At 35.7% G+C, this 17,652-nt stretch overlaps 1 protein-coding gene and 1 non-coding gene across 2 annotated transcripts; both read right to left on the bottom strand.

Annotated features, from left to right (window-relative positions):
• Positions 1-4,583: 4,583 nt before the first annotated feature.
• Positions 4,584-4,675, bottom strand: LOC113336962. Its single transcript, XR_003354066.1, has one exon. It is a non-coding gene; the product is annotated as a small nucleolar RNA SNORD96 family (small nucleolar RNA).
• Positions 4,676-5,847: 1,172 nt separating this feature from the next.
• On the bottom strand, positions 5,848-9,665 carry LOC113336771 (importin subunit alpha-like). Its single transcript, XM_026582450.1, has 11 exons — positions 9,322-9,665; positions 8,834-8,930; positions 8,646-8,737; positions 8,423-8,554; positions 8,081-8,266; positions 7,803-7,966; positions 7,651-7,729; positions 7,412-7,540; positions 7,190-7,317; positions 6,714-7,088; positions 5,848-6,416 (listed from the first exon to the last, which is right to left on the bottom strand). The coding sequence occupies exons 1-10, from the start codon at positions 9,529-9,531 to the stop codon at positions 6,716-6,718; spliced, it is 1,590 nt and encodes a 529-aa protein (XP_026438235.1). The 5' UTR covers positions 9,532-9,665; the 3' UTR covers positions 5,848-6,416; positions 6,714-6,715.
• Between the last annotated feature and the right edge of the window lie 7,987 nt (positions 9,666-17,652).

The following is a 17,652-nucleotide window of genomic DNA, read 5'->3' as shown; positions in this document are numbered from 1 at the left end:
ATGATGGTCCAGACGCCCAATTGTTGAATATTTATTACTAATTCATGAAATTCAGCTGGGAATGATTCACGAAACGGGGTAATAAAATGAGTTGAGTATCTATTATTAATCCATGAAATCCAGCCGAGGGATTCAGGGAACGGAGTAATGAGATAAATTGGTTATCTATTACTAATCCATGGAATCAGACATGGAATGGAGTAATGAGATAAAATAGATTACTTTCTAGGAATTCAGTTGGTGAATGTCATGTTAGAATTAATCTATTGCAAAATCGAGATATGAGATAGTTGAAGCATCATACTCGTTCTGAAGGGTGCATGGTCAGGGAACAACGTGCAGCGTCGACGTCCTGAAGGCGTTAAACCCTATAACAAACAATTATATATATAGAGCCGCCTGAATCTATACACGGTCTCTCTACATAGGCGGGGAACAACGAGTATGATGACGCCCTGAAGGCGTTAAGCCCTCTAACAAACAATTATATCTAGAGAAGCGCCCAATCATTATTCTATGTAGAGGTGGGTCTCTCTATGTAGTCAGGGCTCAACGTGCAGCGCGACGTCCTGAAGGAATTAAGCTCTCTAATAAACAATTATGTCTAGAGAACCGCCCAATCATTCGATTCTACGTAGAGGTGATGATGAAATGTGTGAAGCATCGCTCAGACGGGAAGGCCTTTCGAGAAACATATTCATCATAGATCTGAGAGGAATGTTCACTCAGTCAGAGATCGTGAAATAGTGCATGGATCATAAAATATGAATCGTCACATGCGTTCCTGAAGCCCGGTCAGAAACATGCAGTATCATGATTTTACAATTTTATCCCTTGCCGAAAATCCACCATCAACATTACCAAGGTAACTTAGATTGCAAACCCTGATTTGAAATCTATATAAAGGAGAACTCTAGCAACTAGGAAACCTAATCCCCGCACCTCCTGTGTGATACTAGTTGTATAAGCTATAGCCGATTCTCCTTTAACCTTAGGTTTTTCACGAAACCATGTAGGTTAACGACTTGAAGACTTCATTGGGATTGTGAAGCCAGACCCAACTATTTTTTATGTAGTTGCGTGATTGAGTACAATAAGATTGGCTTGAGATTTATATCTCCGATAGGCAAGATTGAAAAGTAGTCACAAACACCTTTGTCTCGTCATTTGTGATTCCATAATATCTTGTTTCGTTAATCGATTAAGATTATTGTGAGGTGATTGATAAAACTAGGTTTTTCTTCGGGAATATAAGTCTGGGTTATCAATTGGTTCATGTTCACTTTGATTTATCAAAAGACGGAACAAAACTCGTAGGTTTATCTGTGGGAGACAGATTTATCTATTCAATAGACTTTTCTGTGTGATACAGATTTGTTTATCAAGTCTCCGACTTTGGGTCGTAGCAACTCTTAGTTGTGGGTGAGATCAGCTAAGGGAATCAAGTGCATAGTATCCTGCTGGGATCATAGACGTAAGGAGCACGACTGTACCTTGAATCAGTGTGAGATTGATTAGGGTTCAACTACATTCCAGACCGTAATTAACTTGTAGTAGGCTAGAGTCTGTAGCGGCTTAATACAGTGTGGTGTTCAAATATGGACTAGGTCCCTGGGTTTTTCTGCTTTTTTGGTTTCCTCTTTAACAAAACTTCTGGTGTCTGTGTTATTTCTTTTTCGCATTATATTTTGTTATATAATTGAAATATCACAGGTTCTGCGTTGAATCGATCAATTGGTACATCCAACCTTTGGTTGTTGATTGAAATTGATTGATCCTTGAACATTGGTCTTTGGTACCGTTCAAGTTATTTCTCTTGTATTCAATCAGGCTCACAAATTCCTATATTTTTTATTGTGGATTGAATCGAGAAATTGAGATATAACTCTTTGATATACTTTTTCTTAAGATTGAGTCTGACTGTCTAGTTGATTCTCTTGAAAGTATATTGGAGTTAGTCCATACAGTTTGCTAAGAGAAATATTGGGTGAGGTTGTTAGACCCACGCTTTTTCATTTCTACATCAACTGACATTGTTACTATCTCCAGTGTTATTTGGAAATTTAGATGCTTGGTTGACTTTGATAATATCTAGGTTAATCCATATAATATGGTGAGGCAAGTAAGGACTTACGATGATGATTGGAATAACTCGTCGCAGAATGCTAGTAAGCGATAACCCAAAAATTACTAATAGACAACCTTGGAAAGAATTTGTTGCAGATTTTGGTGCATCTTTAATAAAAGCAATAAAAAATATGGGAGTGGGACTAATACTCAGAAATATTACGGGACAATGTGTTGGAGCTAGATGCAAAATCACCCAAACTTTAGATGCTGAAAATAGACTGTAGAAATGTCTTTTAGACAGTAAATGAGAAAATATATTGTCAAATGGATAATAAAAAACAAATGGATATTTGGCGGAGGGAAAGTAATCATGGTGGTTTATATTTAAAACAACGGGAAAAAGTTTGCTCTCGTAAAAACCAGATGGTCTAATTAAGTTTTAGAAATTTGAAATTGTTTTATGTTTCATTGCTAGCAAAAGCTGCTTGTAACATGATCCATTCTTCTTATGAGCATTTGCAAGTGTTAATATTTCAAAAATTCATCATCCTCTTCATTACCAGAAGCATAAGGATTCCTCATGGGTCTGGACTATGGACTAGTATATGTAGCTTAGAAGCCATCAAAAAACACTCTTTTGGGGAGGTTAAGAATGGTAGGAAAATTCATGCCTTTAGAGATAATTGGGTTCATAACGGATCCAGCATTCCTAACCCTAATTTCAATGTTAGCGTATTCATAGATCAAGATATCAGAACATAAAAGCAAGATCTTGTTATATCCTATTTCACACCTGAAAATGCCACCAAAATCCTCAACACCAGAATTCCAATTCGTGGAAATGATAGACTAAATCTAACCTCATGCCAAATCTAGCTCATATTTTGTCAAATCTTGCTATAAGATTTTGAAATCTCAAACTAGCAACAATTTCATTCATTCAAAGTCATTCTATAAATCCATTTGGAACCTTCATGTTCTTCCTAAAAAATAGACTTCTCTTAAATAGATCTCATGCATTTATTAACCATAACTCATTTTTAAAAAGTGCTTAAGCGAACCAAACTGACCCTTATAATCATTCCACATGACCCACAAAATTTTGCAATTAGGAGATTTTTTTTATAATCATTCCACATAACCCACAAAATTTTACAATTAGGAATTTTTTCTAAGAAAATAATCAAAACCTTAGTTAATTCCAGTTTTGTTGATGTTGTTTTGGAATTTGTTTAAGGGAATAACTAGAGTATATATCCATTTTACTATATTCATGAAGAGGAAAAAAAGTCATTTTAGGTTTAGTCCTATGGTGTGCTAATCTAGAAGCTAGATTAGCAGTCCACGTCAGCTAGGGCAACATCCTGAGTCCTATGGGAGTGCTAATCTAGTATACTAGATACGTTGAAGGGAACAGCGAAAAGGAGCTGCTCCGAATCATTCCGCGAAAAGCATATTTTCTCAGCGCTGAACCATTCAGCGCAACCAGTCTCAGTCGTCAGATCAAAAAACAAATCAATATGCGCTGAATCATCACGCGAAAAGCATATTTTCTCAGCGATGAACCACTCAGCGCTAATATTTCGTTATTGTGCGAGCAAATGTTAGGAGAGATAACTAGTGTCAACAAATAGACAACACTTTTTTTTTTTTGAACTGTAACACTTTTTGGCTAATCTAGCAGCTCAATCTAGCTCATAGTATTAAGTTTTAGAGAAAAGTAAGAATTAGGGTTTATCGTTGGTCAATTTGTGTGAACGTCAAAAGAATAATTATAATTAATTTTAAGTATGATTAAAAAATGAGATAGGGTTTACTTTGGTTTTGAACTTTTGAGTAAGAATGAGAATTTAAGTTTAATTATTAGTAAAAAGTTAATTCTTGCTTGGTTTTTTATTTTAACTTACACTTTTATTTTCTGCTTGGAAACGCTACGAAGACATCTTCCTTTCCAAAATTAGACTTTCTCAGTTCATTCCCAACCAAAATACCACCTGTAACATGTGTGTTGATAATGAGACTGCTCAGCATATTGTAATTTGCAGTGTTCCTTTGCGAAATCTGGATGGTCTGATGTTCCTTGGGGTTCTCTGGTTTTGCAAGATTCCCAAACTTGGACAAGCTTTTTGCTAGTAACTTTACTAATAAGCAAATTCTAAAGTTTTTTTTAACATAATTTGAGTAAGGAATCAACGGTCAGAGCTGCAATTAGAGTGGTGAATCGTGATATTTCTGGTGTGTCAAGCACTCAATATTCTCCTGATCAAGAAATGCAAAATCAACCAATTATTGACAACTTTCCACAAGATTGTACTTTGGTTTATTGCTTTGCCTCTTATGATGAAAATACTAGTCAAGCAGACACCGGAATTGTATGAACTAATATAAAACATGATAAAACATAAAACATGTACTCATAATCTAACACAAATTCAGATTCAATAGTTGAACAAGCCAATAGGATAGTAGAATACCAAGCACTTTGCTACTGGTTGCCAATAATTCAAACCTACGTGCCTCAGAATGGCAGAATATATCACCAAGGCGTTAAGCCATTCAGTCCCGAAAAATGGTGTTCTTTATAATTCAATATCATCATAGGCTATATATACCAAACCAGGTAACCATGTAATTATGTAAATAAATTATTAAATAAATGGATGTCCTATGGCCAGTCCGAGGTAATGGTCACAACGCAGCTCCCCAAGGCAATGGAATATGAGACCACCTGAAAAGGAGATCTTTCGACCATCAACATATCAAGTTTTTTGTACAACGTTTACAAATGGATTTTACAAACATAACAGGTTTTGCTCCAATATATGAAAGAGAGAATTTACGCCAAAATCTCCCCCGCCAAAATCATACAAGTCCTTAAAAGAAACCAGATACACGAAAAACATACATGTTAAGATGGAAAGAATATCATCACGCGCAGTGAATACAAACATCAATTTGCAATAACTCCTTTCTATCCTCTCACCTAATTTGGTACCCTTTTCCAGAGATATCATCATAAAACAATGAAAACCCTAAACAGAAGAACAAAAGCTCCAAGAGTTGAAGCAGTGTTGACCAATGAAGTCAAGTCTCTCATATACTTATGGGGTTCAGCAGGAAATTGGTTCAGAACAACCCCTTTCAGGGACTTGATCACTCACCGGAAAGTATTTGGAAAGTAATAATAGACTGTATGTAATTTAGACTCTATAATCTCATAATGGGGGTCTTCTTGACCTTACTACATTCTCCATAAATACATTTTAACCTTCAAAAAAAATGAAAAAGATCAAAGCATGATTCTACAGAATTTAAAACATAAAATTCTGCAAAAAAAACATGAACACTAATATAACAAGCAATTACCAATGCTGCAAATCTACCCCAATACCAATGCTGCCTTGACACGGATGCAGAAGAGGCGGGGTGCGTAGCCATCATCTTGGAGGCTATTGGAAAAGAAGTTCGTTTTCTACTTGTTGCATAAGAATGACCAAACTAGTTGGTTACATATGGACGATAAACTAGAATATTTTAATCCATGGTCTATGATTATACTGGGGCAAATTCTGCAGCGGTCCAGGCGGATCTGAATACTAAGTATACCATGTAACCCTAATTTAATACTAAGTATACCATGCAACCCTAATTTAACGTGTCTGAATCCCAAAGCAACAAACAGTTGCACTTATGCACAAAGGCAAACCCTGGTAGCCACAAAGCTGGAAGCTGCATAAAAAACTCACAAGTTTTAAAGATCAAATAAAAATTAAAAAATGCTACAAAAATCTAAGCCATAGTTTAGCATTAAGAAATAAGAAAACCAGTCTACAGGTTTCAACTCCAGAGAATAAAAAACCATTTAAACAAACAGCACAAACCCACTATGTGTTGAGCCGTTTTCAACCTCTATTCCTTGCTTCCAATAGCTACTGAACAAAAAGTATACCGACTGACCATAACCAAACCCGCCAGCAGAAACTGCCAACACTGATACGGTGAAAAACACCAGGACTAGCATATCACTCTGCCTAAGGTATATCTATAGGTTATAACGAGAACATGTTTCATACTTACAACCCCGACATAACTCCTGTAGGACAATGACAATACACACCAGACTCTACCCTCACCCCCGACCCTGTTGACTCTTTCAAAACCCGTTGCCTCCCCCGAAGGACCACACACCACCAATGGCGATGGCTCTTCACCCACATCTGAGACTCTACCGAACAGGACCAAATAACTTCTCGATGACATGCACTGACCAGACCCAAAAAACCTGACCCGACCTGACCTGAATTATCCCAGAGCTTTTAACTTTCATCCCTTGCACGCCCACCTTCCTGTAAATTTGGAAAGAAGTGCACACATCAGTAAATAGTCCCTAGTACAAAGATACGAGATACTAAGATAATAACTTGGACCTGTCAGCCATAATAGTAAATTACATTATTTCCTAGTGATTTTAAGAGGAAAGGATAACTGGAATTTTAGTTTAGAAGCCAAATCAAAATAACTACTCATCCGATAAAGCAGATAATATATCAATCATAGCATAAGTTGCCCACAAACTGGAATAAGATACTACTCCATTCCCCTCATCCAGACAGAAATATAATATGGCCGTTTGGTGGGCATACCTTCAGCCGAAGTTAAATCCACCAGAAGGAAGTTGGGGCTGGGTCCCTCCAAATTGGAACTCTGTTTGGGCAGCATCACCTGGAGGAGGCATTTCATCTTCCTCCTCCAACCAGTAAGTCTCGAGAATTTTCACCGCCTTCTCATATATCTCAGTGTTGTCGTGACTCTGTAAGTTTTCAATCTTCTCTAATCCCTCTGCCTCATCGATCATCTGAGCATACAAGTTCACACCATCAGTGTTGCCCATGGTCTTCTCAGCCTCCCCAACCTTGAGAATATTCTCAAGACCTTCCAAACAGACAGTAACAATCCTAGCGTCAGGGCAGATTAGAAGATCGCACAGTGGTTTGATACAGCCTTGAGCAACGAAGTACCTATCACACATTAAGATTCAAGATTCAAATAAACTCATCAAGTAAGAACTAAACCAGAGCACAAAGCTACTGAACCCAAGAAAAACAGAATGAATACGTACTTGATCTGCTCATGGGATCCCCCAGAAGTTGCATTTGAGATTGCCCAGGCAGCTTCCTTTTTGATATCAAACTCAGCATTTTGAAGCAGATGGATTAGAGGACCAATAATATCAGCAGCTATAACCGACTACAGAAAATTGAAATGAAAGCATATCTCGTTAGTGCAGGTGTCAGAAATCGCAGGAGACTTTTGGTACAAATGGAGACATTATAAATACTACCTGAATCTGGTCGTTGTTTCCGGCAGTAATGTTTGAGATAGTCCAACAAGCTTCTTTCTTGATACTCTTTTTATGGTTTTGTGTCAACAGGTTCATGAGGCACGGAAGTGCTTGAAGTTCAATGATACACTAGATAGAAGAGAAAAAAAAATAAAAATAAGCCAACATAACAAAAGAAGTTTAAATACAACAGTTCATCACATTTCATAAGGATAGAGGTTAAACAAAGTCATTGATACCTGGGTCTGACGATCATCTCCAGTGACAATATTGCCAACCGTGCGGAGGGCAGGAATGAGTACAGTAGGAGATGGGTGACTGCAAATGAAAATCTCTCTCAAATTACCATACATCTAGCAGTGTAGAGAAACATAAATAAAGTGATACTTACAGCAATAACTCGACAAGTCGGCGGCAGGCACCAACTTCAATAACAGCTTGAATTTTGTCATTTGTACCGTCAGATAGATAAGAAAGGGCCCAGCAGGCATCTGTAAGTACTTCTTCATCAGTGGAGTTGATAAGACGCTCAAGAGCAGGGAGTGCAGGCTTTGTCTGCACAAGGAAATCAACAACAAAGAAAAATTAACTTCTGATATCAAGTTATCAAGGATGCCAAGCAGGCCATGGTAAACAAACCTAACAGTAGTGATTATCAGCAACTCATACCTGTTCAAAAGAAGGCTGCGGCTTGCCACGACAAAAATTAGATAGAGTCCAGGTGGCATTTCTCAGCATAGAAAGTTTGGCATGCTCATTTAATTGACTTAACAAAGGAATCAACGCCCCGTGGCCAAGAACAAGATCTCGGCATTTAGGTGAATCACCAGCAACATTTCCAAGTGCCCACACAGCCTAGATTTCGTTAAAAAAAAAAGTGTGAGTCTGAAGCCCCATTTGCTTAGTGCTTACACATGCTAAGTAACTTCAGCTCATCTCATCCCTCAAATTAGAGCACGCCTAGCTATACAAATAAAATCTACATTCCTTCTGTCTTTATTATCTAGTTACCTGTTCTCGAACATCATCACTTGGGGAACTGAGAAGTGCCACAAAGATAGGGATAGCTCCATGCTCAATGACCACTCTGGTGTTCTCTGAGGTTCCAGAAGCAATGTTTGTAAGAGCCCAAGCCGCCTCAAACTGTTCAACAATCAAAAATCATGAAAAATTAGTGCATACAGGAGAGCTTCACTAAAGAAGAAACCAACTCGGTATTAGAGTAAACATTCACCTGAAGTTGTGGAAAGTCCTCCCTCTGAAGAAACTGAACAAAACGAGGAACTACACCTGTCTGGATCACTTCATCAATCGGAGGGCTTCTCTCTGATGAACAATTTAGATACAGAAAATAAGATCTCCGGTACAAGAAAATACAGCAGCACAACAAAAACACCCCTAAACCACTAAAAAAACAATTACCTATGGAGAGTAACTTCCTGAACTGTGATGTAGAATCCAACTGCAAAGCGTTATCCTCCGACCATACCCCATTAACCAGTGTAGGCAGACTCTCTAGCTGAAAATCATAAGAAACACACACTTTACTAAGAAAAACAAGCCCAATCCAACTAAATCTTAGAAACACGACATCATAAATCCTGAATTTCACCAAAATAGAAAACACTAACAAGCTACAGGATGATCTGACCCAGGAATTCAAAAACCACAAACATAAACCCGAGATTCATCAAAATCAGAAACCCTAAATCCCCAAAAACCCACAGCAACAAGTTCAAGCATAAACCCTAATTTCCTAAAATCCCAATAAAAGCACTAACGAAACCCTAACTACTAAGTATTATAAATTTTAAACATAAACTACAGACCAAATATATCAAAAAAGGGACTCGCAACATAAATATGTAAATAATAATAACTGACGATGATTAATGAAATAACTATTATACCTTTTTCTCGATGTTGGAAGTTATACCAGCAGAGAGAGGAAACGGTTGTTGTAAACCTTCTCTTCTCTTCTTCATTAACGATTCTTCACGTTTATTCTTACGAATCTCAATCATAGCATCTTCTCTTCTTCTCAATCCTATTTCACTAGGTACTGCTACTTTATAATTAGTCTTTCGAACATCTTTCCTTTCACTGGGTTTCAACGACATCGTTACTGCTTCTACTTCAACTCAACAGGAAACCCTAACCCTAGATGTGAGATTTTTCACGGAGATTTTGAATTAGGAATGAAAAGCTTTTGAAACAAGTTTTTTTTGTCTGCTCTGAAGGAGGAGGTGAGGGGTTTTAACTTTTAAGGACGAGGTGGATATGAAACTAGGGTTGTTTCTCGTTTTATTTACGGTACTGCAACTGGATTCTGGATGGTTGACACGTGGGTTATCGTAGATTCTGTAGTATGGCGGTTAATTTTGATTGGTTGTTAGCCTGGATAAAACGAGGGTATACTTACCGCAATGATTGATTGGTTGTTAAATTTGAAAGTTGAGGAGTTCGAGACTTTGTGGTTGTGGTTATAGGAGTTGGACGATTGATAGTGTTGGTCTTGGGCCCGAGAGCAAGGGCTATGATAGCACTACTACTTCAAAGTGAGTCGGTGACGTTAATTTAAGCAAATTTTGGTTTAAATTTTGTGCTATTATGTGAAGGGCAGTGCTGTCCGGTTCCCGCACGTTCACGCGGGATAACTTAATAAGCTAGTAAGTTTGTAGATACTAATACGGGTTAGCCAATTTGAGATGGGAAAATTAGGTTCAGGCCCAACCCATGGATAACCCATAATATGAGGCCCTTAATTAAAAAAAGTTTAAATTTAGGCCCCGACTTTTTAAAAGACCTTGATACCCTTATGCATATTGTCAAGCCCATAATTAAATAAAATTTAAATCTAGGCCCAAAATTATTAAATCTAGGCCCGAAATTATTAAAATACAGTGCGAAGGTGTAAACAGAAGTTACACATGCATATGGCATGTGTAACCAGAAGTTACACATCCTTATAATATGTGTAATGCAAAGTTACACTTGTATATATATGCAAATAAATAGACATCAAAAAAAAACACAAAAAAAAATGTTATTACTTTAATATTCATTTGCAATAATTTCTTAGCATGTGTAACTAGAAGTTACACACGCATCTGTTTAGTGTAATTGAGAGTTACATATGTGTCTATCTAGTGTAACTGAGAGTTACATATGCATCTGACTTGTGTATTCAGCGTCAACTCCAGTTCCAGCGAGACCATTACCACGTTTAAGCAATTAGCTTTTATGAAGTTATCTAAAACCTGAAATATAACAACAAGCAATCAGTATTTATACGATTAAAATGAACAGTACATAAAACAATGTATATTTCAGTTTCACAAGCATCTGACTAGTGTAGCTAGCGGTTACACATGCATCTGAATTGTGTAAGTAAAAGTTACACATCTAATTAACATGTGTAACTTGTAGATACACATGCATCTGAATTATGTAACTAGGAGTTACACATGCATCTGACTTAGATATGTCAACATAAAATCAGCAAATCCATCTCTAAATGAATAACACTAGCAAAAACGAGAGGTGACTATCAAGCAATTACCAGTCATAAAATAATACAGTTAACCTTGCAAGTGAATGAGAAGCTCTTAATTAAGATATCACTGCTTCAGCAGAAAGACGTTGTTAGCACTGTATTAACAGAAAGACGTTTTACAGCGCTAGTCTAGATGTACCTAAGCCATTTTCATATTATCGATGACGAAGGACATTTTAAGCAACAGAAAGTAAAGCTTCAGACAGTAATTATACTGGCAGAATAATACAAACACCTGGGAACCTTGTGCTAGCACATTAATATCGCAAAAAATGATCACACAACTGATTCAGCAGGGTATAGATATGAACCCAGGAAAACAAAATGCATGTGTAATCAGTAGTTACACATGTAAACAATAGTTACACATGCATATTAGCATAAGTTACACATACAAATCATCATGTGTAACTAGAAATTACACATCTAATTATTATGTGTAACTATAAGTATAACCTGCATCTAATTAGTCTAATCTGCATCCACTACTACTCCCTACTACTAGGACTTGATGTTCTTTTCTCAATTTCATAAATATAACCACTATAACATATCCCATCATTATTATACATTGTTTGAGGCATGTAATTGAGATCTAAAATGTGGTTTTCAAGAATTATCATCTCATATGAAGGACAAATGATTAAGTCAACAGGGTTGAGCTTTTACCTCTGAGGTGGCAACGACACACTATTCCCAGATATATGAATCCCATGCTTCTTATGAAACAATTCATCACCCTGAAAATTGCAGCACAGTAGTCAGTACCAGACAATACAAGATCCCTAAAATTTTCAAAGTGAAAACCAAAATCAATATCCGAATGTAAAAGCAATTCAGCACAAGAAACATATTCATCAAGCTCGCAAATGGAAATCAAAACATGTATGCAACATATAATGCGCATCAGAAACTCTTGGCGGCATATTATCCATCAAAATTTAACAGCAAAAAGTATATAAATGATATTTCATCAATTACAAGTCATTACTCAAACAACATTTGGTTATAATGGAATTCCCTGATTGTTGATTCCAAAAAACCACTACAGCCATAATCTGAAAAACAAGCCAACACCTAACTTTTCTAAATGTTCTCAACTTTTATAACATAGTTTTGTAGTACAAAGTTCTAGTATAACACATCAATTCCTATTTATGCTTTTTTATAACGTCACTCCTAATAGAAAAAATATCTTGTAGGACTCTGTCAAAAAATAAAAGGTATTACACATCCAAAAAAGGTCAGTAAGGATACAAACCTGAAACTAGATACTGAAAGATGAAAGTCAAGTTATCAAGAACACTTACAAAACCCATGGATAATATCGAAGTTCATAAAAAAAAAAGTAGACAAATTGAGCTCTAAATTCCCCATTTTAGCACTGACACTGACCTGAAATGTATTGGTTTTCCATATAACCCAAAACATAAAAGTGCATCTTCAGTTTCGTCCAAGACAGTAAGCCCTCATCCTGCACTTCAAAAATAAATTACAATTAAGAGATCCGTTGCAATAAGAACTTAAGTAGATGTGTAATACGACTTATGTAACCGGAAGTTACACATGCATATGGCATGTGTAATCGAAAGTTACACATCCAATTTGATTGTGTAACTAGTAGTTACACATTCAATTAGTATATCCTCGGACATATACTGATGATCACCAACAACAACAACATATGGCATGATTCAGTCTATTAAAAAGAGTAGTATCTTACTTCACTAATTCTAAATAAACTAGGGATACTCGAAACCCAAACCATGCATAATTCAAAATTCACATATCTCAAAACGTTAACTCAAAATGTTAACTGCAAGGTCTACTCAAAATGTTATTCCAGTAGTTGATAAAGTGAGAGTCAGGGTTTATGTCAACATAGACATAAATAATTCTAATCAAGTTCTATATTTAGATGCAAATTTCAATATGTTATTCCAGTAGTTGATAAAGTGAGAGTCAGGGTTTATGTCAGCATAGACATAAATAACACATTAAGAAGATGATCTATGGAAATGACTAATGCAGGGTACAGAATGATTGAATGTTTGTGACAGAATTACTAGTTACACATAATTTAGCATGTGTAACTACTAGATACACATCTAATTAGCATGTCTAACTAGTACATACGCATCCATTTAGCTAATGTACCTAGAAGTTACACAATAATCCAATAATTTTGCTTTCCCCCCTGTTAAATAACAATGTATAATGACTAGATAACGCCTCAAGATCATGCCAATTCAATACCCTGACAAATGAAACGAAAATCACTCAATCATTTAGCATGTGTACCTATAAGTTACACATCTAATTAGCATGTGTAACTAATAGCCACACATACTTGAGATATTGAACCCAAGACCATAGTGATATAAAATTTCCAAAGCATCTTCCATACCACAAACCTAGTAAAGAAAATATGTGTAAGGAAAACATTCATAAACGAGTACTCAGGTGGAAACGCTAGGAAATACCGACACTCATAAACTTGATAGAAGAGAAAATGAGAGAAACCTTTCCAACCATATAACTACTCTTTTCATAAAAACCTGCAATATAACATAAACTTTATATCCCAGGATGTGTAACTAGCAGTTACACATCCTGGTAACTATTAGTTAGCAGAAATCATCATTAATGCATAGTTTATATAATACATCTCAGATATGAACCATTCATTAATGCATAGTTTATATAATACAAGTTGTTGTAAGCATGTAATTGTTTAGTCAATCATGTTTATAGACTTCATGCTAAACAGGGAGTTCCAGTACAAAGAGATTGTATTTATCGAATGAACTAAAAACTGAGAAAAATCCATCTTACCTCAAGGTGCAGGTTTTGCTACTTCTCCAAAAGACGTATTCCAGCATGATTCATCCCAATCCCATCCAAGGAGTGTATACCATTAAGCTGATAAAAGGTCCACCAATTAAATTAAGACAAGGACAGGTAGTTACCAAACAATAATAAGATAATTTTTAAAGAAGTTCACAAATTAGGGAGAGATTCATATACAACTTTCCAAAGACATGAATTTCCTACGGTAGTAAACTCCTTCCAAAATTGACCAATCTAATCCATATCTTCTCTTATTGTGGTTATCGATAACATTCATTAGCCATTGCGTAATGAACCCTCCTACTTAGCCATTAATGTAGGGATATAATAGCACAAGACCAATGCAAACTGTTGGCGTCTCCACAGCTTTATCGGTTAATAACACCACTTGACTTCTTCCTTACTCAGATAACATTCATCCCAGAACCTCCAGAATCCATGACAAATACCCACCTGGTTCACCGACCTTCACAACTAGATTCAACTGCCAAATACTCAACCATGCTCAAGCCATAAATACAACCCCAGTTCATATCCATGTAACATCCACCATACTCACACTTTCTTCTTTTCTCTGCCTGAGATCTTCACAACCTCAATTATCTCTTAAATCCATCATAAAGACCCACACATACCACTGCCTTTGCTTACTGGTGGCTTTGATAAGAAGAACAAAATCAAGTTATCGTAGAACCGCCCATTTCCAGCTATTTTATGTCTTGAAATTCCACAAATTCTTCACCTAACGGCTGCCAGAACTTAAGGCAAAAAAATTGCAGCAAAAACACTTGCACAGAGACTTACCAAGAATCATATGAACTTGAAATGGTGAAGAAGGGATAATCTTCCTGCAACATTTCCACATCCAACACAAAACACAATCATAAAATCGTTCAAATACACTATCATTGCAACAATCCCCTTCATATATATCCCACGAAAATAATCAGTAGTAACAACTTCAGCTCTTCGTTATTTTATTGCTTGAAAACAATAAGCAAAGGCAGGCATTCAATATAGTATTCAGAGATATGAATGAAACTAATAATCTGAACTGAGATTCATTTCAAATTGAAAAATTCGTAATATCAAAAATTGAAATTAAACCTAAAATTAGATCAAAACTCAGTGAAACTTACTTCTGATTCTGACTAGTATGACACATCTAATCAATCGATTGAACCACAGATCCCTTACGAGTATCGCCATTGAACAGTTTCTCATTGAACCGAGTTTCTGACACAACATAATGAGTCGAATCTGAGTCAGAAACCAGTAATCAAAGTCGATCTTGCGATATTACCAGCAGATTTTTATCTAAATACTTGAACTACAGGTTTTAAGTTTACATAGCCTCAAAGAATAGCTGAAAACGCATTATGAGTTCATTTCACAGACATTTTCACCGAATTTTTATGGGTTTTGGCTTACGAAATGAACGAATCTGAGCTTAAAATGATGAGAAGTCCATGATAATTTCGAAATATGAGATCAGGGAGATGAAATGAATGAAAAAAAATGAAGATCGGTGAAATTTGGAGACGATGAAGAAGTTTTCTAGGGTTTTTGCCAGAGCCGAGAGAGAAAAAGAACGGAGAAGAGAGAGAAAATAAATTGATAAATGAAAATATGTGTCGATATTCCTCTTGTACATATAGTAAAGGGTAGTCTTGCCATTATTAAAATTCGGAATAATTAATTATGGGCCAGATCTGAAGAAAAATTGATATTTTGGGCCTAGCAGTATCATTTTCCTAAAGTATGGAGTTGATAGTGAAGGATCCATTTTGTGGGGCTTCTATATATTGAACCCATATAGTAGGGGGTTCTAGTATTTTTCACATTTGAGATTTGTAGAGATATCAAGAGATTTTTTATATAGGAGATTTTTATAAAGTATCTATGGTTTCATGGAGTTTGGGAGACCCTTTAACTGATTTTTAAGAAATTTCAGTGACCCGTAGAGACAAAAATACATAGGACTTTCATGTTAAACACACTAGATTTATTTTACAAAAATAAAATAAAAAACAAATATACAAATAATGTTTTACAAAATAAATGATCAAATAATTAAGTGAAAAGATATAAGTTTATGCATTTTTAGATAGAAATTAGAATTATTCTTCCAAGTATAAATTAAACCAAAATGGACATGAATACGAGTGATTGGAATCTGTCAAAAATCTTATGGTTCTGGAATATAAAATATTATATGGTTACTATTATTTTATTATTGATAGTTTGATTTTTACACCTATTTGGTTATTATTATTTACATATTCTATTCTATTATGTAAAGCGAATTCTCATTGCTACAGTGTTGTGAAGCTGCAAGGTTTGAACTTTCGATTTTGCCCTTCGTATTATATTTTCATTCGACCATGATATAAACTAAATGGGGGTACAAAAGTAAATTAAAGGAAATGAATTTCGAATTGGATCTGAGATTACGATTAAAAATCTTCATAATCAAAATCAATCTGATTTACATCTACTACTATTGGATTTCTTAAAGTTTCTTCCAATTTCTTCTATCAAAAAATGAGTAAAGACACTCGTTCCTCCATCTAATCGACAAACTTAGCTCATCTTGTTTTCAAAGTAATAATCTGAATTATATTTCAATTGAAACAACTATCAAAAGAAATTTCAATTCGATATAAATGAAACAAATATAGTTCCAAATTTAGACGATATTCCCACTAAGCATCCCATTTCACTGATCTGATATGTAATCAAAAGTACCAAATTCTTCGAACACTCCATTCAATTAATTTGATGATGTTGAGGGTTAATATATTTTGATCAGGAGAGCAAGTTTCCATGTTAGGGTTTCTGTTATTTATGGATCAAACAAGTTTTGAGATACATAGACTTGAAATTGATTGATTTTAAGATGTTAAGAGAACTAGAGGAAGACACGTACAAAACAGAAGATAAGAGGCAAAGCAGGTGGTAGAGAAGAAAGTCATGCTTTTACGTTTAGGGCTTTTCACCAAATGACGACTTCACTCTGCTGTCTTAAGAACAACCAAACAGGTGTTGGAGTTTCCCCTTCCAACAAATGTTAAATTAGAGTCCCATCTCGTTCACAAAATGCACTTTCAAACTTATGAAATGTACATGTGCAGCCCCAAGTCTGGAAGCCCTTAATTTGTAAAATTACAGCACGCACAAAGCGCGTGCCGGCCTTCTTGTAAAACAAAGAACAAAGTCTCTCAAAACATCACCTATTCTGTAGATACTTCTTTTAAGCCTTTTATGGTATGTTTTAACATAAAAGTCTCTGGAAATCTCTCAAAGAAAACTAATTTTAAAATCTTAATTCAATAACAAAGAATGCTAAAGAGTTTTAAAAGTCTCAATCCAATAACAAAAACTTTCAGAGATATTCAGAAACTCTCTATTGACTAACAAGAGATTTGGAATATCTCTATAATTCCCGATAAATCCAGATTCACCACCCGCCCTATAATACATCTCTGTTTCTAGCCATTGATTATGATTGTGCAACTTTTAGGGATTTTGATTGCAAATAAGTTCGTACTTTGGTTTTAGCAAAATTACTCAACCCTTGTAGATTTCAATTGCTTCCGTATGAGGACTTTTCCATCGAGAAACGCTTCTTTTTTCCTTTATCGTTGTCGGAAGGTGGATATTCGTATATCATTTTATCGTCAACCTCTCAAATCCACCTTCTGATCGCATCGGAATCCTAATAGCATCCCATCTCTGACACTTTGCCACAATTTCCGCCAACATTTAAAATTTGTTGTTCTTAGTTTTACCTTTTACAACACCAATTACGAGGATGCCCACTAATTCACCCTAG

The sequence above is a fragment of the Papaver somniferum genome, unplaced genomic scaffold (genome assembly GCF_003573695.1).
Source record: "Papaver somniferum cultivar HN1 unplaced genomic scaffold, ASM357369v1 unplaced-scaffold_154, whole genome shotgun sequence".
In the NCBI taxonomy this organism is placed as follows: Eukaryota; Viridiplantae; Streptophyta; class Magnoliopsida; order Ranunculales; family Papaveraceae; genus Papaver; species Papaver somniferum.
Note: the sequence above shows the minus strand (reverse complement) of the source record. Positions and strands in the feature narration are given on the sequence as shown.